This window comes from Xenopus laevis, chromosome 2S, assembly GCF_017654675.1.
Source record: "Xenopus laevis strain J_2021 chromosome 2S, Xenopus_laevis_v10.1, whole genome shotgun sequence".
NCBI classification, from domain to species: Eukaryota; Metazoa; Chordata; class Amphibia; order Anura; family Pipidae; genus Xenopus; species Xenopus laevis.
In genome coordinates this window covers 61880912-61908756 of record NC_054374.1, presented here as the reverse complement: position 1 = coordinate 61908756, position 27845 = coordinate 61880912, and the positions used below count along the sequence as shown (strand labels likewise).

General features: G+C 37.1%; 1 protein-coding gene across 3 annotated transcripts in view; it reads left to right on the top strand.

Moving 5' to 3' along the window:
• Positions 1-18601, top strand: part of ggnbp2.S (gametogenetin binding protein 2 S homeolog) — a 32043-nt gene extending 13442 nt beyond the window's left edge. For all 3 annotated transcript variants that reach the window (XM_041583200.1, XM_041583201.1, NM_001094657.1), the window contains 10 exon segments: positions 1110-1217; positions 3485-3598; positions 7680-7889; positions 8648-8822; positions 10069-10257; positions 11083-11203; positions 12011-12136; positions 12787-12920; positions 16241-16438; positions 18010-18601. In XM_041583200.1, coding sequence (XP_041439134.1) covers positions 1110-1217; positions 3485-3598; positions 7680-7889; positions 8648-8822; positions 10069-10257; positions 11083-11203; positions 12011-12136; positions 12787-12920; positions 16241-16438; positions 18010-18201 — 1567 coding nt within the window. In that variant the 3' untranslated portion in view covers positions 18202-18601.
• Positions 18602-27845: the final 9244 nt, after the last annotated feature.

Below are 27845 nucleotides of genomic sequence, written 5' to 3'. Positions count from 1 at the left end.
TCAGATTGGCATGTTACCGTGAAAGTTCTGTTTCTGGTGGCGATTATGTTGGCTTAAATTGGGTGAAATTCATGCCCTGTTGGCAAAGGAACCTGATACTGTTATTTTTTTTCTGATAAAGTTGTCTTGAGGCCATCATTTGAGTTCCTTCCTAAAGTGATGTCACAATTTCATCTGGATTTAGAGATAACCTTTCCATCCTTCTAATGATGAGCAAGAACGTGAGTGGCATAGCTTGGATCTGGTCCAAGCTACATATCATTTAGTTTGTACAAAGCCTTGGAGGAAGACGGAGAGGATGTTCGTCATTCCTAGAGGTAGGATTCGACTTCAAAATCGACAATTCGCTATTGGATTGCATGTTGCATTGTGTTCTCAAACAACAAGGCAGGCAGAGACTTACGGGGCTCCTTCTACCAGAGCGTTTGCTACCACCTGGGCAGCAGAAGCCCAGGTTCCACCAGATGCAATTTGTTCATCAAACACTACACGTTGAATGTCTTACTATCCCAAGATGCTAGATTTGGGAGAAAAGTCTTACAGGCTATGTTGCATTCATTATAGCTTTGGGAATTCTCAAGTTGGTGAATTGCTTGGGAAATAGATACATTTATGCTATTTACCATAATTTCTATTTCCAATTCATCTTCCATGACCGCATTCACCAACCTCGCTCCCTTCCGAAACTAGGATACATAAATGAGGGGGGAAGGGTGCAGCAGGGTAATGATACCATGGAAGGTGACTTGGAAATATAAATTACCATAAGTAGCATACATTTCTCTAACTTTGAATTTTGGGTTTCAATAACTATACTTTGGATACAAGTAAATCTATCCATTCTAATCTATTTTGTTTGGTTAGAGCAAACTTGGTCACTAGTAGTCCGTTGTTTGGTAAATCCGACTACATTAGGGAACTGGATCAGTATGGTAGTGTATCCCAAGCTTGTTTCATATATATCTATATTCTCTTTCTCATGGTGGGCATGTGCTAGATGGGCTCTTGTAAATTGGCCATATTTACATAGCTAATTTATACATTATAATTTTACCCTATAGATATTTATAGTTACACACATTTATTTATTTATTTTGCCATTTTTGCAGGTCAAAACTAAACAGTATGATAGACGCAATTGCAAAAAACAAGAAAGGCAAGAAAAATAATAGATGCAAATTTCATTCTTTAGATGTTCGTAAACCAAAGCCTTTAGGGTAAGTATTTTCTTTTTTTTTTTCTCTTCAAATTCTAGGATATATCTAGGATATATTGTCAGTTCTTTTTTGGAATCCTTTAATACCCCTGTTCAGTTTTGTAGTACGTTTGCTGTGGTATTAGCATTATTATTTTTATTCTTATAAGAGCAATGTCACAGGGGATCATTGTCACCCGCTGTAACTCTGCGCAACCATGGGCGAAAAAACACCTATTACTTCCCTCCACCAGTACTGGCAATCACTGGTAGAGAATACCCAGTTTAAGATCTCTCAGTTCTGCAGTAGTATAAACAAAATAATACTTGAGCCTCTCAGAGTAGTGTGTAATGGATGTGTGCTCTGGTTGCTGGAATGATAGCATATAAATGGGAAAGAAAGACCCTCACAAAAAGTGACAAGTGGTAACTGTGAGGCTATAAGGCCACTAGGGGGAGCACTCGAAAGACACAACCCCCTCAATCACTGCCTGCAGGACACTAAAGACATAGGCACAAATATAAAGTTTCGTACAATGGCTATTGGTTGTTTAGTCAATTGGACAGGTTAGAACATTTCTTTCAGCTTACGATAATATCTCTGCATGTGTTGCCTATTTGACAATTGTACAATTGCTATCACTGGCAGAATGCATTTTTCATTTTCTACTTTATTTAATCTGTATGGTTAGTTGCAGGTGGGAAGATTGTGATGTACGATCATTTGTCAAGGAACAGTTCAGTGTAAAAATAAAAACTGGGTAAATAGGCTGTGCAATATAATTTTTTTTTTTCTAATATAGTTTCCCAAATATGTAATCTATAAAGGCTGGTGTTAGCGGATGTCTAATATACAGAACACAACCTCCTGCTTTTTCAGCTTTCTAACTCTGACTTATTCAGCGACTTTAAGGGGGCCACATAGGAGATAACTGTTCAGTTAGTTTGCAATTGATCCTTACCATGCAGCTCAGATTCAAAAGCAAACAGTTATGGCCTAGGGGCTCCCTGCCTCAAGTCACTGATTGGGTACTGCCTGGTAACCAATCAGTGGAAACCAAGAGAGCTGCAAAGCAGTAAGTTGTGTTCTGGCTAATATGTTACACATCCAGTCACTCCAGCCTTTATACATTACATATTTGGCTAATTAACTATACATAGTAAGTTAGCTTGAAAAGGGATACACGGCCATCAAGTTTAACGTTTTTAATCTATATAAAACCTGCCTAACTGCTAGTTGATCCAGAAAATGCAAATTTTGAAACCTCTCCAATTTGCCCCAGAAGGGGTAAAAATTCCTTCCGGACTCCAAGATGGCAATCAGCCTAGTCTCTGGATCGACTTGTACTACGAGCTATCTTCCATAACCCTGTATTCCCTCCCTTGCTTAAAAGCCATCCAACCCTTTCTTAACGCTATCTAATGTATCGGCCTGTACGACTGATTCAGGGGGAGAATTCCACATCTTCGTAGCTCTCACTGTAAAAAACCCCTTCCGAATATTTAGACAGAACCTCCTTTCTTCTAATCGGAATGGGTGACCTTGTGTCCACTTGAAAGACCTACTGGTAAATAAAGCATTAGAGACATTATTATATGATCCCCTTATATATTTATACATAGTTATCTTATCAACCCTAAAGCACCTCTTCTCCAGCGTTGACAACCCCCACTTGGACAATCTTTCCTATAACAATATTGGAAACAATTTTATTTTGCACTAGCTATCTCTTTACCCCAGTTTTTATCTTGGATTTTGGGTATTGTAAAGTGAGATGGCATCCCTGAACACATAGCAGGATTTTAAGCTTTAGCTGCTGTTGGTCTGCCATTCCTTAGTTTGCCAGAAGAGCAGTTCGAAAACTATTTTTTTTAATTTATAATGGGACCATAAAAAACAAGTGACTAGCGACAAGCGTAATTTTTCACCAGGTTTAGCTGCAAGAAAGCCCATAGACGCAGATGGGCTCAAAACCTCAAAAGGTTAGTTGCAAAAAAAAAACACCCATTACTACAGTGCATTTCATGACTTTTTAAATTTTTTCAGCAAAGTGAAATGGGACAGATTTGCTGGTCAATTTGTGACCTTTTCACACATTCAGCTATTCGGTGATTCCCTTAAACTTTCTGTAATTGGCTTTGTGCAGAGATTTGTGTTAATTTAGTATGTAACTAAGTGTGCAACTGGTATTTATGTAATACACAACTCTTTACAAAATTAATAGCTACGTTTGTGTTTATTCTGTGGCAATGCATGCAGCTGTCATGTCATTCTAATGTCTCTTGCAGAGGTCACTGGATGGATGTTTGGGAGGTTATGTCCCCAGAATGCCGGGATGAAGTAGCTTTAATTGATTCAAACTGTCTTTTGGAAACCCTCGAAAATTATCTTCAAAAGCACAGGTAAGATTCAATTGAAGTTCTCAATTGTTTTTTTTAAAAAAAATTAAGAATATCATCATTAAAATGCATTATTAACATTGTAGTATAACTTTTAATCCAAAACCTATAAATGTATAGCATAATTGTACTTAATATTGCCAAGAACATCAGACAAATGATAGGATTGTTAAATGTACTTGTGCAAACTTTTTGTTTATTGCATTTGTTGACATGAAGACCCAATATGGCAGAAATTCTACCAGCCCTCTCAGGGGTTATGAAGAAAAATGTATTTTGTTCAGCTGCTTTCCTGCAACAGGAATAAGTATTCTTGATTGGTAGGGAAGTTTTTTTTTTTTTATGATTTATTCATTGCCTGTTTTTTAGGCTTTAAAACTCTGTTGTATTGCATTATAGAGCACTCCTTTCATCTTTGTGCCAGTCAGCACTATTCCCATAGAAAGGCAACAACCAAACGTTTGAAATTATATTACTTACTGTACCATTCTAAAGCCAAGGCCATATAATGCTTATGTTTATCCAGAAAACTCCTTGGTAAAGTGCATGGATGCTATACAGGTATGGGACCTGTTATCCAGAATGCTTGGTATCTTATACCTGTTCTAAGGTTCATACTCTCCAATTGTATCCTACATTCTGTGTGATTAGAGAAATTTAAGGAATAGTTTTGTCATTATCTGCTGTGGCTTTTGCCTGATCAACTATACACAACTTGCCAAGGGCAGGGGCGATTCTGGGGCTGCTGTCTACAAAATAGAAGGAATTGGACTACTTTTTTAAATTATTTCTTGGGGCAATAATTTGAGTCCTATCACATCCATAAATTTCCAAGCTAAGCTGAGGTCCGTGGCATTTTAAAAGGTATTAGGTAATATAATTTAGATTTTTTTTTTTTTGATCACACAAAATCATATTAAAATAATCACATTACTTTAGCTGTTACTTGGCCGCAGTCTGTTGTAAAAGCTTTTTAAAGTAATAAGTGTTGGCTAAATTGTAGAAACACTTAATTTGTTTAATATTTTTAAAGGCAAGCGTGCGCTTGCAGTCTTTCTGTTGTACTGTTGTGCTATACTGATACAGCTAGTGTGTTTGCTTCAGAAACACTACTATAGTTTGTATAGGTATTTACAACAAATTAGGCGTTTGTACCACACTTTAGCCAACACTTGGCCTAATTTTAATTAATATTTTTAAAGGCAAACTGTGCACTGGCAAACCTCCTCCTTCTCTCTGTTCAATGTCTGCTCTGTGCAGTTCTTAGCTTTAACAGGCAGGAGGCATTCCTTTCAATAATCATTTGTCCTGTCATGCTGAATGCTGAGGAGAGAAAGCTGGAAGGAAAAGAACCTTCTTCTGTTGTGGTCACAAATATATAATTTCATGGTACATGTACTGTCAAATTCTAAGAAATATGGTCATGATAACCATTCTTTACTGATTCATAAGCCACATGTTTTTTGTGTTTTAGGGTATTTTGTCCTGGTTTATATACATACTGCTGGTTGAGTTTTTACTGAACAGACGCCAAAACTACTGCTCTGCCAGATTCTACACTGATTGCCCTAGTATTTACTTAAAGGAGAAGGAAAACCTGTAGAAAAAAAACCCTGTAACCCCCCCACCCCTTGTAGAACCTCCTCCCCCCAGGCTAAATGCCCCCCGAGGAAATGCCCTATAATTTTTTCTTACCCCGCGTCACAGATTCTGGCAGCGGACTCCACTGCATCCATCTTCCAGGTCCTTGGTAAGCTGACTGGGAGATCGATATGTCGGTGCATGTGCAGTTGGAGCAATTTGCTGGTTTTTGACAACTGCGCATATGCCAAAATTGACAGAGATTGCCGGTCTCTAAGTTAGCCTGTGGGGCGGAGGGGGTCTACGGGGTTTTTTTCTACAGGGTTTCCTTCTCCTTTAAGTGTCGTTTCTGTGTGGCCTTCAGTAAGTCATATATTTCCTCATGCTTCGGCATAATGCAGACAGACAATGCCATTAAAACAAGCTTCTTCTTTTACTGCTGTTTAGGCTCTGAAAGAGGGCGTGCCTTGCATACTTTCTCCTCTGGGATGTATTACCTTAAGGGCCATGAGCAGTGAAGGAATCAGTGCAATGACTTTATGAACTTTTGGCTAACCTGGCTGCTGCCTTTTTTGAACGCAGCACTTGCATGATTAAATCACACTGAGAAATAACACAAAGCCATCTGGAAAATCCTCAGTTAAACTAATTTCTAGCTAGGGGGTGATATGAAGCGTGCACATAGGCTCTGGCATAGTTACATAGTTACGTTGTATTGAAAAAAGACCAAAGTCCATCAAGGTCAACCCCTCCAAATGAAACCCAAATAATATATACCAATATCTATACTAATTACAGGTATTCGTATCACAATAGCCTATAATATGCTTGTCCAATAAATCATCCACTCCCATCTTAAAGGCATTAAAAGTATCTGCCATTGCAACATCACTGTCCTCACTTTGAAGATCCACCTATGCTGCTTCAAATGAAAGTTATGTTCCTTCGGACTAAAGGGGTGGCCTCTATTACGTTGATCCCTTTTATGGGATAAAAGATCCACTTTTATCTGTATAATGCGTTCTTGTTGTCCTTATAAAGAGTATTCCTGTCCCCTTGCAAGCATCTTTTCACTAGAGAAACTAACCACAACCATGACAGTCTACCCTCATAATTTAAATCTTCCATTCCTCTAACCAGTTTAGTTGCACGTCTCTGCACTCTCTCCAACTCTTTTTCTAAAAGATAAAACGGCAATGCATACTCCTGGCCTTACCAGGGACCTATAAAGAGGCAAAATTGTCATCCTTGCAAGGCAGTACTTTATTTGCTTTAGTAGCCACAGAATGACACTGCCTGGACAACTCAAGGAACACTAACGCCAAAAAAATAAGTGTTTCAAAGAAATGACAATATAATGTACTGGAGCCTTGCACTGGTAAAACTGGTGTGTTTGCTTCAGAAACATAACTACAGTTTCTAAAATCAAGCTGCTGTGTAGCCATGGGGGCAGCCATTTAAGCACATGACACATAGTAGATAACCATTACGTTCTGGAGAATCCCATTTTATATTACAGATCATATCTGTTTTCTGCCGTGTTTCCTGTGCCTTTTCTATTTTTTCCAGCTTTGAATGGCTGACCCCATGGCTACACAGCTGCTTGTTTATATGAACTATAGTTGGCTTTCTGAAAACAGACCAGTTTTACCAGTGCAGAACAACAGTACATTATATTTTCATTAGTTAAAAAGACTTTGTTTTTGGTGTTACTGTTCCTTTAAAGAAACCCCCAACACACTGCAATTTAGCGTATACAGTAACTTGTATTTATATTATTTTTACCAGTGCGGTACCTTGCATTGTTTTCACACAGTTTTCCAATTTAGTCAAATCATTCTGCAAAGTGGCGACATCCTGCATAGAATGTCTAAGTTTGGCACATTTTAGTATCATCAACAAAAATAGAAACATTACTTTCAATGCCCACCTCCAGATCATTAATAAACTAATTAAAAGGAATGGACCAAGGATAAACTGTACTTCACTAACCATACTGATCCAGTTAGAAACCGTTCCATTTACCACCACTCTTTGTAATCCATCCTTCAGCCAGTTCTCTTTCCAAGTACAAATACAATTCCAGTGCAATATCCCTTCATTTAACCAGTAACCACATGTGTGTTATTGTACAAAATGTTTTAGCAAAGTCTACTATGTAGATTATATCCACTGCCATCCCAAAGTCAGGGTTCCCACTCATCTCAATTAAAAGACGCATCCCACAAAAAGCAATTAAAAGTCACCACCAGCTAGCACTTCATTATGTTTTACCCTCTCCAATCAACTTTTTAATCAAAGTACGCTGTTATTATGGAACTTCCCAATGAAGACCGAAGAGTGAACCCTGATACCGATGTTAGGGATGTCGGACTGCTATTATTCTGAACACAACTGTATAGACTGAAGAGTATGTTCAATTTGCTGTATATTCTGCACGTGGTTTATAAATGATATTCTGCAGTTTTGAGTTTTATTATTCTTTTATTTCTGTTTGATTTAGATTTTGTGCCGACTGCAAAAATAAAGTCCACAGGGCATTCAATATATTAACTGGAGAACTGGATTTTAGTAAAGTAAAGGGCTACTGTGCTAACGTCTATCAAGGTCTACGCTGCTGTCCACATGAAGGACATATTCACCTGTGCTGTGAGACAGACTTCATTGCACATGTATTGGGTCGAGCAGAGCCAGAGTTCGCCGGAGGGTATGAGTATGTAACTTGCTAGAATGGGCAGTCTAGCACTTTTTCATTTCTTTTCCTAGTTTTTATAGAAACCATTGCTATTTGATGTCTGTTATTTATTCATTTTTAACCACTTAATTGAATTGTACAGTCTGAAGCCTGGCAATTTTCCTCCAACATTTAATTTCGTTTAATACATGGATAACTGTGTGCTTAGCACTAACTGCAGTTTGTGCTACACCTTTATGTTTCTGTTTGAAACATGTTTTGACTTCTGTTCTGACAATTCTGTGCCTAAATGCTTGAAAAAAATGTTTATTTTCCAACTTGAATATGTAAGTTTTTCAAAAACATGTATCCCTACATATAGAATGGTTTTCAGTTTTGTTTTTTTCTTATATCCACTTTCTAGCCAAGCTATAACGTAAACCTAAAATGAAACCCTCTTTACACCAAAAGGAAGCTTGTCATTTAAATACTTTTTTTATAAATTCCCAATGTAGGCCCTCTCTGTGTACAGTTTATACAAATATGTATTCCAGGGTTACTCAAATTAACGCTCATAAATATGCACGTAGTGGATTTGAAATTGGCATTTCAATAGTACAAAACATGTACTAAAATCATCTTAGTTATAAAAATGGTTTCTTGCTCATTTTTAATAGCCACTCAAGTGTATCATTGTGTGTGACTCCTCAGAAGTTTAACATAAGGAGGTTTAACGTGTTTCATTCTTATATCATTGGTGTGTAACACAAATCAATTGCCAATGTATTTTTTCTCAGACGCAGGGAAAGGCATGCCAAGACAATAGATGTTGCCCAAGAAGAAGTTTTGACTTGCCTGGGTATTCATTTGTATGAGCGACTGCATCGGATCTGGCTAAAGCTGAGAGCAGAAGTACAAACTCGACAAATGCTTTTCTACCTTGGAGTAGATGCACTGCGCAAAAGCTTTGAGGTATTTTCTTCGAAAAGCCCCTTACTGTTCCTTGCATAGGCACCAAGTTATGGGTTGAAGTCCTAATTAGGGATGCTCCGAATCCACTTTTTTGGATTCAGCTGAACCCCCGAATCCTTCACCAAAGATTCGCCCGAATACCGAACCCAAATTTTAGGGACGGGAAGGGGAAAACATTTTTTACTTCCTTGTTTTCTGACAAAAACTCATGCTATTTCCCTCCCCACCCCTAATTTGCATATGCAAATTAGGATTCGGTTCGGCCGGGTAGTATAATTCGGCCGAATCCTGTTGAAAAAGGCTGAAATCCTGAACAGAATCCTGGATTCGGTGCATCCCTAGTCCTAATGTTTAAAGGAAACTGTAAGTGTTCAATAGGTCTCGTGTATGTACTGGATGAGGAGGCAGACCGAACACTCCTGAATTTTTTCTATATTGTTAATATTTACACAACTAAAAACATCAAGGCAGCATTCCATTTTGCATAGTGACAGTCTGTTGCTGCTGCATACGGTTTATTTTAAATTATATGATTTTAAGTGGCAAATTGGTTACTAGGTTTTTCAAATATCCTAGTTTTAGATCACCTAGGTCCTAAGTCTGCTGTGCTCAACACCCTAAAATGCAAACTGGAAGTTATATAGAGTATTTATAAGCGAGAATGCTGTCATTCAGATGTTCTCCCATGCATTGACGTACATTTGGAGATAACACTTTAGGTGTTTTGTGCACAGCTTGCAGCCATGAACTGTGTTTAGGCATATATATATGTTGTTTTTTCTCTTTAGCCACAACAAGTGGCACAATAAGTTATACAGGGTTTTTTACCCCTTCTAATGCAAAATAATTAGAAGCCCTTTCACTGAAGATTAAAAGAAATGCACAGAAGTATATTTCAAGCATCGTTAGCTAATCATGTGTTACAAGAACAATAATCTGAAAGGAGTTCCCAAATATTATCAGGAATATTTTAGCATAAGGTTATCAGATCAAGTAAAAAAAAAAAAAATCACACGATTAAAAAAAATTTAACTAGAAGGACTGCTCTGATTGAATCTATGGATTTGTACCTGATTATTCAGGTGATCTGATGTTCCATCTCTAGTTACTTTTAATGTTTTGTGAGAACAATGATTAATTGCGCAATCTTCCTCCAAACTTAATTATATGTTTGGGGGGGGGGGGGAAGGGGGTGTCTCAAAGCACCTAAATAACTGTGCCTATTTTTTATGTATTTATTTTTTAGGTAACTGTAGAAAAAGTACAGGGTATTAGTCGGATGGATCAGTACTTTAAAGATATTTTAGAAGAGGAAAAGGTCCAGGAGCTAAAGCAAGAAAAGAAACGGCAAAAAAAGAACAGAAGGAAAAACAAAACTTCCTGTGATTTGCCAGCACCCCATGAAACAAAATCTGCAAATGCAAGTCAGAACAATGTAAGACTTCATTTTGCGTAAGAATTTTAAGTTGTATCGTAATTATTCCAATAGCACCGGAAGACAAGTGCGTTAAATATAAAACATACCTATCCCTTTACTATCTAAGATTGTATCTTATATTATATAAATTATATATATGCCTGCCAATATAAAGTTTGACTAAAAATACAAATCTTATTCCCAGCACCAACTCTGTTCATGACCTTCTATGCCTGCCAATATAAAGTTTGACTAAAAGTACAAATCTCATTCCCAGCACCAACTCTATTCATATTTCCTCTTTGTGTATATCGCACAAACCACTTGTGTTCTTTTATTTACTTTTTCATCATTTCCCAGATAACCTCTCACCTCTTCCTGTAGATCGCCCTGCAGGGTAGAGTGTGATCTTCCGTCTTCTTCACCTTTTTCTTGTGTGCTGTATTTTTTTTTTTTTTCTACAACCTATACCGTACATTCCTTCAGTTCATTCCTTTTCCTTTACACACACTTTTCTCCAATTTTTATCAAACTAGCTCTTTTCTACTGCTTTCTGTATTTTTACATATGAATGTGTTTTCCTCTGTCACTTACAATATCTGCTTATAGATATTTCTCTTCTAAGTCTTTTTTTATTCTTCATTTTGCATTTTAGTTTTAAAAAAGGCACACAGAAAAAAATGTTTTGTTTTTGAAGGTTTTAATGGTAGATACTTTTATAAGATATGCCAAGGTATGATAGTATGCAATCAGTGGAGAGTGACATCTTTCATTTGTTAATAATTTATATTCAACACAATTTAAATATTATTTGCAAAATGCTTGGTATTTCTGTGTTTTAAGGATCCCCCTGGTTTTATGGAATCTGGTGGTGATTCCTGCAACACCTCAGAAGACCGTAATATGTGTGCAGAAGTTACTGTGAAAAATGAAGACTTGCTGAGATCTCACAAAATGAAAAAAGGTAAAGTACAGGTTTGTTTTTATACTCCAAGGTACCTCTAAAAGTAATGTTACTTGCAAGAAAAGTAAATATGAATGCTTTTACATTGTTTGAACAGCTATTCATTCACAATTCTGTAATCTAAATTACTACAATAACGCTGGCCTTGTCTCACTCAGAATAGCCTGCAAAAATAATATTTTTCTTTGTCTGAACTTAAAGTAAATGTGATTCTTGCAAGCAGTGGATTTAATCCTACATGTAGCCCAAATTTCCATTTATATTACATTTGGGATGTATTTATCTTATTTTACTATCTTATACGTAGTAAAGTAAAGCTGTGGTTACCCTCCCTTTTAAACCCTACTTAACTTCTCAGTTCAGTGAGCTGCTGTATTTCTCTCTTATCTGAATTCTCATAAAATGATTTCATTTTTGCTTGGATTTATCAAGCAATTAGTTTTAGTGAAAGTATCTTTCACTAAACAGATCTGTTTTTACTTAGTTTGGAATGCCTTTGTCATAATGGCCGATTAGTTCCCCTTATTTAACATTCTAATTGATGAAAGTAAAACATTGCCCACAGCAGCCCAGATTCACGGAAAATGCCTTTTTTAGCATTTTGCTGCATAAAACAAATCTCCTAATCTGCCAAGGCCCCTTTGAGGATTTTTTTTAGTTGTGATATTTAAGATTAGCCATTATAAATGTGTCTTAAGAACAAAATAATTAGGTTACAGTCTACTTACAAATTGTTATATCAACTAGAATATCCCTTGTTTATTATACTTCACTAAAGCTGAGCCTTTTATTCTCTCTCCCAAACAGGTTTAACTCCTCATTCTAATGTAAGTGATTGTGGGTACTCCTCTAGTTTAGAAGGGAGCGAGCCAGGCTCTCAGGAAGGTTCAGATGTGGCTTGTGCTGAAGGCATTTGTAAACACGATGAAGCAGGTATGTTGATTGTTGGTAAAGTATAATTAAAGGGATCCTGTAATAATTTTTATTTCTAAATTATACTGTTTACACTGCATATAATTCACTTTACTATCTAAAATGTGATTCCTATCCTAGCAAGTGCATTTTTTTTAGTTGTAATGTTGGTATTTAGGCAGCCATCTCAGGTCATTTTACCTGGTCATTCCTGGTGCTTTCAGAAAGAGCCAACACTTTAGGATGGAACTGCTTTTAGGCAGGCTATTGTTTCTCCTACTCAATGTAACCGAAGGTGGTGCAGTGGGACATGAATTTTTGAATTGTTGAACTATTGAATGCTGTTCTCATATCTACCAGGGAGCTGTTATCTGATTACCTTTCCATTGTTCTGCTGACGGCTGCTGGGGGTTGATATCAATTCAACTTGCAGTGCAGCAGTAAAGAGTGACAAGTTTATCAGAGCACATGTCAAATGACTGGGGGCACCTGAGAAACTGACAATATGTCTAGCCCGATGTCAGATGTCAAAATTAAAAAATGTTTTGCCCTGCAAACAGAGGTCTGCTGGAGCAGCACTATTAACTGATGCACTTTGAAAAAACATGTTTTCCCATGACAGTATGTTCTTTAGTGTGTTGTTTTCTGATTAATGTTATGGGTGTTAACAGGTGATGATGAAAAAGACGAGGAAGAAGGAGATAGCTGTGTGGAATGTTGGAACAATTGTACAAAAGACAACATTAAAGGGAAAAGCAAGAAGAAGAAGAAGAAATGCAAACCTTTTAAATGTGAAAACGAGAATGTAAGTTGTTCTTTCTCTACATACAGGCATGATTGTAAATAGGCCCAGCATCAAGGTGTTCAGTGCTAAGGCTATGTTAATTTTGTGCACCTTACAGAAGTGATAGCCTCTCTAAGTTGAGCTAAATAAAAGACATTTCTACTTGTGGCAATGTTAATATTTTTACCTTTCCTTCCAACCAGTCTGTTGGTGATAGTGTTTTGACATTTACTCCCTATGTCAGAAAGATGTTATTCGGGTTTCAGTCTTTCTCTAATGTTCACTGGTTATTCAGGTTACTTACATAGTGGAACTGAATAACATGGAAACAGCAACTTTGTGATGATATTGCATTTTGATCTTTTTTGGTAGTGGTCCAGAGAGAAAATATTTTATTATTTGTAAGAGAAGGATGTGATGTGTCCTTAAAGGGGAATTCAAACCCCAACCCCCCCAACTAATAAAATTTAAATAAAAAACCTCCTACCCGCTACGGAGCTCACAGGCAACATTTTCAGCGCTTCGGTAATCTTCAGAAGGTAAGCGCGGTATGCATGCGCAGTTGGAGCAGTCTTTCGCTTCATTATAACTGTGCATACGTTGAAAGTGATGAAAATTGTTGAAGGGAAGGAAGAAGACCCGAAGCTCCAGAAGATGGCGCCCGTGAACTCCGCTATAACAGTGTTATACTAATACAGTATTAAATTAATTACAACACATCCTATATTCTTAAGCTTTACATTTTATTAAAATTGTTTATCATTCTTTATTTAGAACATGTTTAACTTTTTCCATTTATCCACATGCCTTCTGATTTAAACAGCTTTACTTTACTACGTAAAGATAAATACATCCCAAGTGTAATATAAATGGAAAGTTGGGCTTTACCTAAAAAGTTCATGTTTATTACATGTAGGATTAAATCCACTGCTTGCAAGAATCACATTTACTGTAAGTTCAGGCAAAGAAAAATATTATTTTTGCAGGCTATTCTGAGTGAGAGAAGGCCAGCGGTATTGTAGTAATTTAGATTACAGAATTGTGAATGAATAGCAGTTCAAATAATGCAAAAGCTGCTTAGACATTCACAGCAAATTTCAAAATTTTAGGAAACAATCTTTCAAGGCAAGATAAAAACTCTTAGATAGATGATTTTCATATTTACTTTTCTTGCAAGTAACATTACTTTTAGAGGTACCTTGGAGTATAAAAACAAACCTATACTTTACCTTTTTTCATTTTGTGAGATTTCAGCAAGTCTTCATTTTTCACAGTAACTTCTGCACACAGTCTTCTGAGATGTTTCAGGAATCGCCACCAGATTCCATAAAACCAGGGGGATCCTTAAAACACAGAAATACCAAGCATTTTGCAAATAATATTTAAATAGTGTTGAATATAAATTATTAACAAATGAAAGATATCCTTCTCCACTGATTGCATACTATCATACCTTGGGTATTAGGTGTTTATAGGTGTTAACACCTGGGGGGGGACAGGGAGGGGCGACTATGGGAGGGTAAGTGGTAGGGGTTTTTATTATTTGGGGGGGTTGAATTCCCCTTTAAAAGAGAACTAAATCCCCAGTTAATCTTTATCCCCTTCCATCCATTGGTCCCTCTCTCTGATTTCTCCTTCCTTAGTAACTCTGGAAAAAGTGTCCCTGTCATGTACCTTGGCATATTCATGCAGAGTAGTGCAGCGGAGCTCTTTGGTGCCATCTATTGTATCTTAAGGTTCCTCGCGGAAGCAAGTGCCAACACTGAGCTTTTTCGAATGTATGTAGTTGGGGCCATTCTGATATTCGTGCCTACTGCGCATGCGCGGAAAGCCCCGAAGATTGCCTAAAGAAAAGAAGAGTATCCGAATATACAGAAGATGGTGCCAAAGAGCTCCACTGCGCTACTCTGCATGAATATACCAAGGTACATGACGGAGATACTTTTCCCAGTTACTAAGGAGGGAGGAAGCAGGGTTGGGGGCCAATGGACAGAAGGGGATGGGGATTTTTGATAAATGGGGGATAAGTTCTCCTTTAATAGCAGTTGCTATTTGGATATGCAGTTGTAGCCTTAAAGGTAATATGTAACTTGTTTAAAACTAAATTTTGTCATATAGATAGTTTGAGTTTATTTAAATGTTGAGCAGTAGTAGAGTTTACAGAGTGCACAGATAAAGGTATTAACCGGTATGTACATTTATACATGTGAGAGGGAGTTGCCATATTTGTTGTGTCCCCAATAGAGGAAAAATTAACGTGGAATCAATGATTTATGGGTTTATTTCCTTTTTTTTTTAAGCATTCTTTTCACTATTGATAAAGAAGTCAGTAACTAATTACTTTTTTTGAATGTGATAATCCATGCTCATTTTATATAGTTGGATAATAGGTGCATACCTACCTATAGTTTACGACTGTAAACTGTGCACTTATCCTATTATCTATCGGTGACACTAGAACAAAAGGTAGATGTACTAAGTTATGGGACTAATGCAAGATAGTATCCAGTGTTCTTACTGACCCAATTTCTATGCGATTTGGAAAGCTCTAATAACAGCGATTACAGTGCCAAGCATTATCAGCTGTCGGTCTTAGTCTATATACCTGGGAACTAATGTTTTTTTGGCTTTATTACTTTTAACCATTTAACTTTACTTTTATGCTTGTCAGAACACTGAGGGACACAGGAGTAATATATATATATGTCGTTCTGTATCTAAGACCGTTCTCAAGACCATGAAGATCATGGTCTTGACAATGGTCTTAAATACAGACCTAAACGTCGGCCTGCTTTTTAAATGTATTTAATAAAGAATATAATTTTTTAAATGTTTCTAAAAATCCTTGTGTGCATCCTCTTCCTTTTGGATTTTTTATATTATATAAAAATTATTTTATATAATTTTTATTTTATATATTTTTATATATCTTGCACGAATTGCCCCCCTCCCCGTGATGTGTTTTAGTGTTAAAATTTTTTTTTTAAAAAGCACATTGCGTGCAGGGGGGGGCATTTGATAGGGGGTTTAGTTCTCCTTTAATGTATCTCTGTTGATAGAATAGCGAAATCCTTTTGCCACCACACTCTGACGTGTAGAACGCTAACCGAAATATCAGTCTCTGTAATAAACACAGCAGAACCACTCAAGTCCTCTGAGCGTGCCTTCCTGTTCTTTCTATTACTACTACACTACTACTACTGTTACAGATAAATTGTAAAATATATGGGGAAAACACTTTGTACATGTTATTGCAATTTTCATTCATGACAATGTATTAAAGGTATGTATTAATTATCCTAAATGCTCTTTTAAATGTGTTTTGCTTTGTGTTTGTGTAGACTCTGAAACAAGTACCCTATAATACTGAGTCCTCAGATGTGCACAGCAATCCGAATGAAGAAAACAAGGTTTTCAATTTCTGTATGGACTCAGAATTTCCTAGACGCCCATGGATATATCACAGAAATGAATTCTTCAGTGACATGAGCTCATCAGAATCCCAAATGAGAGAAACCAAGTCCTTAAAAGAACTACTGGTAAGTTTTATCATTGTGCTTAACCATACATAAAAAAAAGTGTAATTTTCATTAGCTATAGTGTTCATCTATGATTAAATGGGAACTTTCACCCATATAAGTATAAACTTCATCTCGTGGAAATACACTTTCTGAGCTGCTTCTCTGAAATCAGTAATTTGATTTATTTCAGAAATTGTACAAAAATATATAAATGTAACCTTTATTTATTATTTTTATTTTTATATATTTTTCATACATGTATATCTTTGAAAAGTTACTAATTTTTGTTTAGTCTGCTTTATGTAACTTGCCAAAGGTTCACTCCAAGCTTCTAGATTTAAGGTAATTTGCTTTTCTGTTAGTCATGTGAAAGTTTTGATTCAGTGTTTGCAATCTTTCCAATAACTTGTATTGAGTATGTTTTTCCTTTTGTCACTGAAACATATTCCCGTTAAATATAGGCAACCACCTATTCTAGAATCTGTTACATACAGCTCTTAAATTTTGCCAATAAAGCGATATTAATGCATTGGAAGTCATTTAAACCTCCTACATTACAATATTGGCAAAAGCTGATAAATGACTCTCTCAAACCAGAAACTGACCTATATGTCAAGGGGCTGCCCTTAAAAATTTGATGCTATATGGGGTACCTGGTTGAAAGTGCAAACTGGTTAAGTGCATATATTTTACTGTAATGGATATGAAAATCTGTACCTTGCCTCCCCCTTCCCTCACAACTTTCTCTTTCTACTATCTATTCCTTTCTACTTTTACTATTCATCTTGTATATGTTGAATGTTTAGAATTTAAAATAAAAATATAAAAAAAAAAAATATAGGCCACCCGCTCAAAAAATAAAATATACCTTGATAAATAAAAAGAAAATATATATACCTATGGGGTGCCCCAGGGAATGTAACTACTTCTTAAAGGAAGGCCCCATACAAATAGACTTCCAAATCAAAATCTTCAGCATTGTAATATAAAGTTAAAAGCACAAAAAATGATACGCCTCCTATACATAAGTGTACATACATACATGTATGAAAAAGGTCAGGTGCTGACTGAAACGTCAAGCCTTCCCTCTGTGGAATAAAAACACTGTGACTATATTTGATGAGTGCTGGTATCCTTTTAATATTGATAGATATAGATATATATCTATATATCTATATATATATATATCTATATATATATATATATATATATATATATATATATATATATATATATATATATCTATAGCTATAGCTATATATTATTTTCTTAAAATGTTTATATATAATATCGCTATTAGAGATGCAAGCAAAAATTGCCCAAACACCTACATCATACAAAATGAGTGAATGCAAATAACTGCCTGATGCACATTTTGACACTTATATTATCAGTACTCAGTGGGACCCTATTGTTTGGTGCCTCAACAGACCTCCTTTTAAATGTGCCACAGAATATATCAAGCTTAAAGTGCAGCCTTTTCACAATTACTAATACTTCAACCAAAAAAATAAAAAGTTAAAACCGGAATCTCCTTAAGTGCCATCACAGTGTTTGCCAATCAACTTGTAATATATTTTGCCTTTCAGGATGAATCTGAATGCTCTTCACAAGAGGAAGATGAAATCACTCAAGATGATATTCAGGCCTTTAAGGAAACCTACCAGACGTTTTACCGGGATCGACAACAGTTTAGACAGTGTCTAAAAGAGAATTTTAAACAGTTCTGCCTACATCGGAATCCTTCTTTGTTGGTTGGCAAGACTGGAGCAATAAACTAGCTGTCTTTGATCAAAGCAATCAGTGAAAGATTTCTGCATCTCTTCTGTCTTTTCAAATTTCATAAATTGGTTACTCATTATTAAATTTTACCTTAAAATCTTTTTTTTAATTTTTCCTTCAAGGGAGAGGTTGAATGCACATTATTTTTTTTTCCTTCATAAAATAACTCCTGTCTTTTTTCCCATTTTATCCTTGGTTAATGTTAAAATTCTACATATAATATAAGCGCACCCTCTTTATTTTGAAAAGTAATGTTGTAACTGTAATTTTGTACAAAATGAAAATGAACAGAATATAGTATTTTACAAAATTAGACATCCATTTATTAAAGGTCTGGATGTTATATGTAAAAGCGCAATGTGCAGAGCTGAAAAATAAAGAATATTTATTATGCAGAAATGTAGATGGTTTATTATTTTTGCTTTTCTTACTAAGTTGATAACATTGAACCAATGTAAGTATGAAATGCATTCATTACTTCATTCTAGATATTCGCCACTATGCTGGAGTGAGTATAAATAGAATGCTCCCTGTGTTAGGCAGAACTCTATTCAACCTGTATTGCACTTCAGACACGCAAAGTATAGAGCAGCATGTGGTGCAGCTTGCTTCAGGGCTCTGTCCTTACTGTCTCCTGCATTTGAGTGCTGATGTTTTTCCACAGCACAGATGGTCATGAATGACCCCATTTTAATATGATTTATATGAAGTTATATTTGTAGTCCTTGGGTTTTCTGACATCAGGGACACTCTGTTGCACATAACTCATTTATGTGAACACCTGCAATGCCTTCCCTTGGTGTCTGGCTGAACTGTGTTACTCTTCAAATAGATTCGTTGACAACTTTGAAATTTATAATTTCTCACATACCATTAGTGGGAATTTTGTGGCTGAATGCAATGTTTTCTAATCACATCACCACTCTGACTATATTAACCCATGTCTCATCTTGCAATCTTGCTATTGCACTTTTCCTTCTGAGTAACAGTCCTGCTTTTTTTACTCACCCTGCTATAGTTCTGTGTGCCATATCCTTTCCTTAGTTTTGGCTAAAGCCACAATTCTAATTTCAGTTCTGGATACTGAGTGTACAGCGGTTAAAGGAACAATAGTGTGTTTTAAAGTAATGAAAATATCATGTACTGTTGCCCTGCACTGGTAAAATTGATCTTTTTGCTTCAGAAACACTACTATAGTTCATATAAACAAGACTATATTGCACAGGTCAAATAATGGATAACAGATAACAGAAAATTTATTATATTTTAGAGTTGGCTAGTAATAGCTTCTTGGGATGTACCATGTTGTCTCTCGACATAGCTATTGTCTTACCTCATGGGTCAGCAAACTGAGGATGAGGGCAAGGTGCAATGTTAGAATGATTTAAAACCTTTGACAGTTACTGCATGTAAAGCATTCTTCTGGGGGATTTCTACAAAATCAAAGTCTGGTAACATTTCATTCATTATACAAAACTGACTACCTTTTATTTTCTTTCCCTGGGACACCACAAAGCAAAGGCAGGCAGGGTTACCAGGACTGTGGTCTCGTTATTTAACGAATTCTATCCTGGGTTCAGAGATTAAACTATTCTAAAAAAAACATAAATCGTCGGCCCCATGGAAAATAGAGTAGCAAGGAGAAGCGGTAATGCATTTTAATCTTGTAAAATCTGAAATTTTTGGACTGAAAAGGCATTTTAATCCTGATACTGCTTTCACTCTTAACAATTGAATAGTTGTTATTAAATGTCGCTGATGCATTCAACTTGGAATACCTTGTGAATTGTTATTGGTGGGGTGTAGATCTATATATAGTAGGGACACTGAATGTCTAATGCCAATCGTGCTAATTAGAAAACTTAGTTGGTTTGAAGTAATTGAAGATTTTGGAGTGACCTTTTGATTAATAATTAGTTATTGCAGGGTACCTTATTTTTTTCTCTCTATAGAAAATAATTCCTCTTACTGAATATAGTACTTATTTCAGCTCCTGGTTAATGGAGCACTTAAGACTATAAAACACCATGTATAATCTTCTATGTATTTTCACTTAACAGGCCGTGAAATATAAATGCATCTGCTATATCTGTAGAAATTGGCTTTCTCAATTCAGAAAGTTATTCTGAATTGAGGAAGGTAGTTGGGTGACTGTTGAAACGTCTTCAGGGAAAAAACACAGCAAGTCCAGTTGATTTTACGTATTTCTACAGATGTACCATGACCTGGATGAATGAGAATCTTCACAAATACAAATGCATCTGCTAATTTGTTTGTAGAATTCTTTTTGCATACTTACAAAGGGGGTTGGCTATTTGGTTTGACTGCTAAATATTACGAAAAAGAAAGATGCTGTTGTTGACAATGGAGAATTGGCACATTAACTTTTAGCATGATGCAGAGAGTGATATTCTGAGACGTGCTCTTGTTTTTCATTTTTATTATTTGTGGTTTTTGAGTTGTTTCACTTTTTATTCAGCAGCTCTCCTGTTTGTAATTTCAGCATTATGGTTTGCTAGGGTGCAAATTATCATAGCAACCATGCACTGTTTTGAATAAGAGACCAGCAAATGAATAGGAGATGGCCTGAATAGAAACATGAATAATAAAAAGTAGCAATAACAATACATTTGTAGCTTTACAGAGAAAGCAAATAATTTCAAAACTATAAAAAAAAAATTACAACCAATTATAAAGTTGCTTAGAATTGACCATTCTATAACATTCTAAAAGTTAACTTAAAAGTGTACCATTTAAAGGTGGACCACTACAGCAAGCAATATGAAGGCACCCACTCATACTACAGATAAGTTGTGTTTTATTTGCGTAAAGGTAACCAACCCTTAACAATAACTGGGAAACACATTTCATGCAATTCTAAGGCTGTGTACATTTAGATAAGAATAGCTCCTGCTACTTGAGAACTTGCTAGAAAGAGCCCACACCTTTCACAGTCAATATTTTCCTACTGCAGAGGTACAACTATCCCATAAGCCATTTCTTGCTGTTTAGTACCTTAGATAAATATTTCCTACCAACAGAAAAAAAGTGCAGCACAATACTAGCCTCAGGTGTATGGCAAATATTTTAAATAGTGCAAAAAAGACCAGCAACACCTAGATTTTTCATGAAGATTTAAAACAAGTGTATGTACCTGTATATGCAGTTTTTGAACAAACTTGTTTTGAATCTTCACAAAAAAAAAATGTGTGTGTGTGTATAAAACCATTCAAAGTATCTGGATCGCAGTGAAGCTGTTAAGTCAGCTGATAAAGCAGTTTGTTAGAGTTGAAGTTCAGGGACATACTGTAGGTTTGACCTGCCTGCTGTAGAGGATCACATGGCGCTGCTGTATACTATTAAAATATTCTAGACATAGAAGAGATATACCGCCATGTAAGACATGAGGGGTTTTTCTCACCGCTTTACAGTCTTAGTGGCGTTTTAAAAACCTGTATAAATAAATTACGCAAAGGTAAATTTTTCTTGCATAAGAAGCTGTTTAAGTTCACAGTCTGGGCCTGGTTGGATAAAGAAAAAAATGAAGACTGAGCACAACACTCTCCTAGAATATTTATTGCCACACTTCCTGTTTAAGTGCATTTCTCCTGCTAGTGGCTGTATGCTGCTCTCACAGAAGTGACTAATTAGGGTTGCCACCTGGCTGGCATTTCACCAGCCTGGCTGGTAAATTACCTGGGTGGAAGCCCAGGCCAGTAAAGTTATGCCTCTGGGATTAAGAAGCTGGTGATAACTATTTTGCAACCTTGCAGTACAGAATTGCACTGGGGCAGGGGTAGAGTTGCCACCTGGCCAGTATTTTACCGGCCTGTCCGGTAAAAATTATGGTTGATCCCAATGTTATAAATAGGGAAATATAAATAAATATATAGGAAGGCCGGTATTTTTTTCTAGAAAAGGTGGCAACCCTAGGCAGGGGTCCCCAACCTTTTTACTAATTATCCACATTTAAATGTAAAAAAGAGTTGGAGAGCAGCACAAACTTCAAAAAGTCCATGGGGATGTCAAATAAAAGCTGGGATTGGCTATTTGGTAGCCCCTATATGGACTAGCCTACAAGATTGGGATCTGTTTGGCAGTAAAAATGGTTTTGTATGCAACCAAAATTTGCCTCTAAGCCAGGAATTGAAAAATAAGCACCTGCTTTAAAACCACTGGGAGCAACATCCAAGGGGTTGGTAAGCAACATGTTGCTCGCGAGCTACTGGTTGGGGAACACTGCACGGCGGGGGGGTCCTAGGCCCAGCGGGATTGCAGCTCAGTTTTAAAAACTTCTAAAACCACTAAAATCCGACCTTTAATAAATATGCCTTCGCATATCACTTATGTGCAGTTCATTTACAGCTCTGGCTGCTTAGTCACTCACATATTGCATTAAGCATTGTAACCAGTCACCTTTGGCCTCATTCCTGTTCACATTTCTACTAGTTTCCTTTTCTCTTTTTAGTTCAGAGATGTTTGGCAACTGCTTGACTGGGTACATTTTCAATAATAAGGGATGCACTCCCATTGTGTAAAATTTTATTAGCACCTTTCTTCAATGAAAACTATATTGCATTTACAATGTAGTAGAAAATAAATGCTCATCAGAACAGACCATTCAATGTAGTCCATTAAACACATTACACAGTGGGAGCGTGCCCCTTCTTTTATGTTTATTTGTAGACTTTGCCTGATTATGACGAGCAGGTTAAGGAGGCAGCACCCCACGTGGAACACTTGTTTTCCTATATATACCTCTTGAAGGGGACCTGTCACCTAAAAAATGATAAATCCTTTTTTATCATGTTGGTCAAGCAGAATGAACTTATATTGCATTGGATAAATTATTTTAAAGGGATCCTGTCATCAGAAAACATGTTTTTTTCAAAACGTATCAATTAATAGTGCTACTCCAGCAGAATTCTGAACTGAAATCCATTTCTCAAAAGAACAAACAGATTTTTTTATATTCAATTTTGAAATCTGACATGGGGCTAGACATTTTGTCAATTTCCCAGCTGCCCCTAGTCATGTAACTTGTGCCTGCACTTTAGGAGAGAAATGCTTTCTGGCAGGCTGCTGTTTTTCCTTCTCAATGTAACTGAATGTGTCTCAGTGGGACATGGGTTTTTACTATTGAGTGCTGTTCTGGCCATAGATGTTGAGATTTTTAAAAGATCAGATCCTGATCGTGAGACCACGATCTTCTCAGAACGATCGTACAATCGTACGAATTTACCATCAACTAAAAAGACCAATTTGCCAGGAAAACAAAGGGGAGCTGCCTGCTTCTCCCTGCAAACATAGGTAGATTGCACTGGGACTGACAAAGATTTTTTGACCTGGCCGATCAATTTCCTGACAGATGTCGGCTGAAAAATCGTAAGATGTACGAACGTTCGAATACCACTAACCACACGATAATTTCGAAGGATTGGTCGGGCTTTCGAAGGATGGGGAGCTTTATAGATCTACCAGGCAGCTGTTATCTTGTGTTAGGGAGCTGCTATCTGGTTACCTTCCCATTGTTCTTTTGTTAGGCTGCTGGGGGGAAAAAGGGAAGGGGATGATATCACTCCAACTTGCAGTACAGCAATAAAGAGTGATTGAAGTTTATCAGAGCACAAGTCACATGACTTGGGGCAGCTGGGAAATTGACAATATGTCTAGCCCCATTTCAAAATTGAATATAAAAAAAATCTGTTTGTTCTTTTGTGAAATGGATTTCAGTGCAGAATTCTGCTGGAGCAGCACTATTAACTGATTCATTTTGGGAAAAAAAAAATTTCCCATGACAGTATCCCTTTAATCTTGTTTCCTTCGGTCTCGGACTTCATAACAAGCAGGAGCCATTTTGTGGACACTGTTAATAAGGCAAGCCTTGCATCATCTCAGAATCTTGTTTGTGCACCAGAATGAGGGACCTGATGTCCATCCCCATGTACTGGCTACACAATTAAATGGTGAAGAGAATGGGGGAATGTGGGGAGAGCAGTGACATCTAGGAAGTGCTAAATGGAAAGTGAAAGTAATTGCCTTCCCCGCCTCTATGCCTAAGGCATAGAGGAGGGGCAGACAATATTTGACTGACAGCTGAGATTTTTAAATGAGTTTAAAACAGCTATGAATGCTTTAATAAAAAATAGAGTTTGGATTTCATGTTTAACTTGAAAAGGACTTTTATTATACATCTTTTTATGTCTTGGTGACAAAAAAAAAACTGCTTTCCCCACTAGAGGTGAGGGAAAGTGGAACTGGGGCCCCTAGTCCAGGCCCTCACCCCCCCCCCCACTGCCAAGTCATCATTTAACTATCATCCCATGTCTTCACCAAACTATAGCCCTGAACATGGCAGGTCTCTATAAAAATAAATTGCATAAAAAGAAACTATTTAATCTAAATTAAACAATTTTCATAAAAGTGCAGAGAGGAGATCATGCCAAAATACATGAAAGCAGTCATATAATTAAAGGATTAACTAGTTACCCCATTAGCAGATTATGTAAGTACAGTGTCGGACTGGGACACCAGGGGCCCACCATAAAACCTTAGACCAGGGGCCCATTCTCATTACTAATATTCTTCATCTCCTCAGTCAACCTCTATTCTCTTAGTTTGTTTTCTTTACATACTGTAATCTATTATTCCATCTATTTAGCCTCTTTGTTCTCATATAATAGGGAATGGCCATGAAATAGGCAGCATGAGGGCCCACTGACACTTTGGCCCACCGGGAGTTTTCCTGGTATCCCTGTGGGCCAGTCCGACACTGTGTAAGTATGAAAAGAAGGAGAATGGAAGATATTTCTTAAAGAGGTTGTTCATCTTCCAAACACTTTTTTCAGTTCAGTTGTTTTCAGATTGTTCCCCAGAAATATAGACTTTTTTCAAATACTTTCCATTATTTATTTTTTACTGTTTTTTCCCCCAAAATCTAAGTTTAACGTTAAACATCCCTGTGCAAAAGAATCTAGTCTCTAGTATTTGAGTCTGGCAGCTCAGTAATTCACTCTAAACTGTTACAATTATGCAACATTTAATAAATTCATTTCTCAGCAGCATCCCTGGAATATTAGCAACTATTGTATCAATTGAATATCTGCCTTTAATGAAACCCAGGTATTCTGCTCAGCAGGGACAAAGATAAGAAATGTATCAACTAAATGTATCCATTTAGAACAGTTTACAGGGTCGACAACCCCCCTCCCAGAGCTGCTTTAGAAGGTGAAAAAAATTACACTTTACACTTTAATATTAAAAAACCCGTGGCACATAGAAAATAGAAATTTGGAAAAAGTCGTTATTTTGGTTGATCCATCTGAAAACAACTAGTTGTTTGAAGGTAAACAACCCCTTTAAGTAGAATAAAAAAATAATATATCTGTATGCAACATTATATAAACTATTCTTTTGCACTTCATTAAATGGGATGTCCACCAAAGTGGCAGGACTTTCAAAAGAGACACTTTTCCACATACAGACATTTAGTAAAGATTCATAAATAACAGTTTATATAAAAGTTGGCTCAATTTCAGGGTTATGTGTGCATATTCAAACACCAGCAGCAGAATGAAAGCTTCAGTGTGGCTTTAGGTACGACAACAAATGTCAAGTTGCTGCCAATACGACTATTGCAAGTGAATGAAGATGGCCACTCTAGCTCATAAAGCCACACTATCTTCACTGAAGCTTTTGTTCTGCTCCCAGATTCAGATTTGGACAATACTGGCTTATGTTAATTCCCGGTTAATAACATTGGCATAAAGCACAATTTTTACCAGTGAGGCAGGTAAAATACAGGCCAACCGGGCCAGGTGGCAAACTACACTTAATAGATGACCATTAAAGTCACCTGACTAAAAAAGGCAACAATTGTGGGCAAAAAACTTTTTTCTGTTTGAAAATGCTAATTAGGGTTTGGATCTGACCAAATGTATACTTTTGGATTACGGTTGCGAACCTTTGCCAGCAGCTAAACCCAAACATAGGGGGCGGGGCATTGGGGGTGGGAATGATGACATCAGAGGAAGGCACAATAATGTCAGTGGAGTTATGACGCTGGGGCGGGGTTAGTGCATCACTTAGATGCAAATGGCTATATTTCTGTTCAGTTTTCTGAATGTTTTCAACCGGACAGAAGGTTTTGAACAGACAGCCCTTTGAAAAACTGAGACATCCAGTTCAAAACCAAAGGGGTGGCAACCCTATCTCTATCTATATTCTGCCTGATGTGTAAGCCTAAACCTCTAATTACAGGTATGGGATCTATATTACAGAAATTGGTTATCAAGAAAGCTCTGAAATACAGAAATGCTAATTTAGAAAAACAGTTTGTTATATTTGATTGACTGGACATTGGTCTTTTTTCAACCCAATTTAACTATGTAACTATGATTTGCTTTTTTTTGTTTTTTTTCTGTAATAATAAGAAATGAACTGTACTTGATAATAACTAAGCCATGTTAAGGTGAGTATCTTAGTATTTAAATGTTTTTATTTATTGCCCAGATTATTGAAACCCGAACAGAAAGTTGAGACCAGAACAGGCCTTAAGGTGGCCATAGACGCAAAGATCCTATCGTACAAATCAAAGTTTTGTACGATTTTCGGACCGTGTGTGGAGAGTCCCGACATTTTTCCTCCAGCAGAGATCGGTTGTTTGGTTGATCGGACAGGTTTGCTTTTGTCCCGACCGTCCTGCCGGAGCCCATTGCGCTCGTTAGTCATGCCCGTTAGTGGCATACCAGGGAAAGATTGGCTCGTTTGGCGATGTCGCCAAACGAGCGGATCTTTACGTCTATTGCCACCTTTAGAAAAACCGAACTGTTCTGGTCAACAGGGGCGCTCCACCAATGAGGCGAGTTAAGCTACTCGCCTCAGGAGGCAGCGCCCCCTGGTTGCCAGGGATGGCAAAAATGCTGCTCCTGGTAACTAAGAGCCGAATTTCCGGTTTTCCGCAATTGCGCTCTCTGCACTAAGCGACATGGACCGCCCCTGCCCCTGCTCTAAAGGTGAGTGCCATGGGGAGGGGCGGGGGCAGCAAAAGAAGGTCGCCTCAGGCGGCATAATGGCTAGAATCGCCCCTGCTGGTCAAAACCAAACAGGTGGCAACCCTGTTTTGGATCCAGAAATGGTGCATTTAGTGCATTCATGGTGTAAACTCCAACAAAGTAGGAATCCAGGGTAAATGTCAATCCTATAACGAATTGCAAATCTGATGTCTGAGAAAGTTATAATAACAAGAACATCCTCTAGGGGCCCAGCCTGACAATCAAGTTAAAATTCTGTCAGCCAGACCCGTGAGATAAATTGGATCGGATTTGGAGAGACAATCACAGTTATTGTGGTGGGACAGAGACCATGCTCTTGCAATTGCTTACTTTACGGTCACGACTGAGGTTTACTACACTCTGCGAAGCCCGGAGGATTCAGACCAAACGCTTAATACCACACGCACTTTGTATTATAGGTTCAAGCTGAGGCAGACCGCACTTTTACAAATGAACAGACACACTTGTGACTGAAAACAGGTCCCAATTCATTAAATGACGCGCACCCGTGTTAATATTAAACTAAACACAGACATGTTATCAGATGGGAGGAGTGCGGGTGGGAGGTCCAAGAACAATCAAGGGCCAAG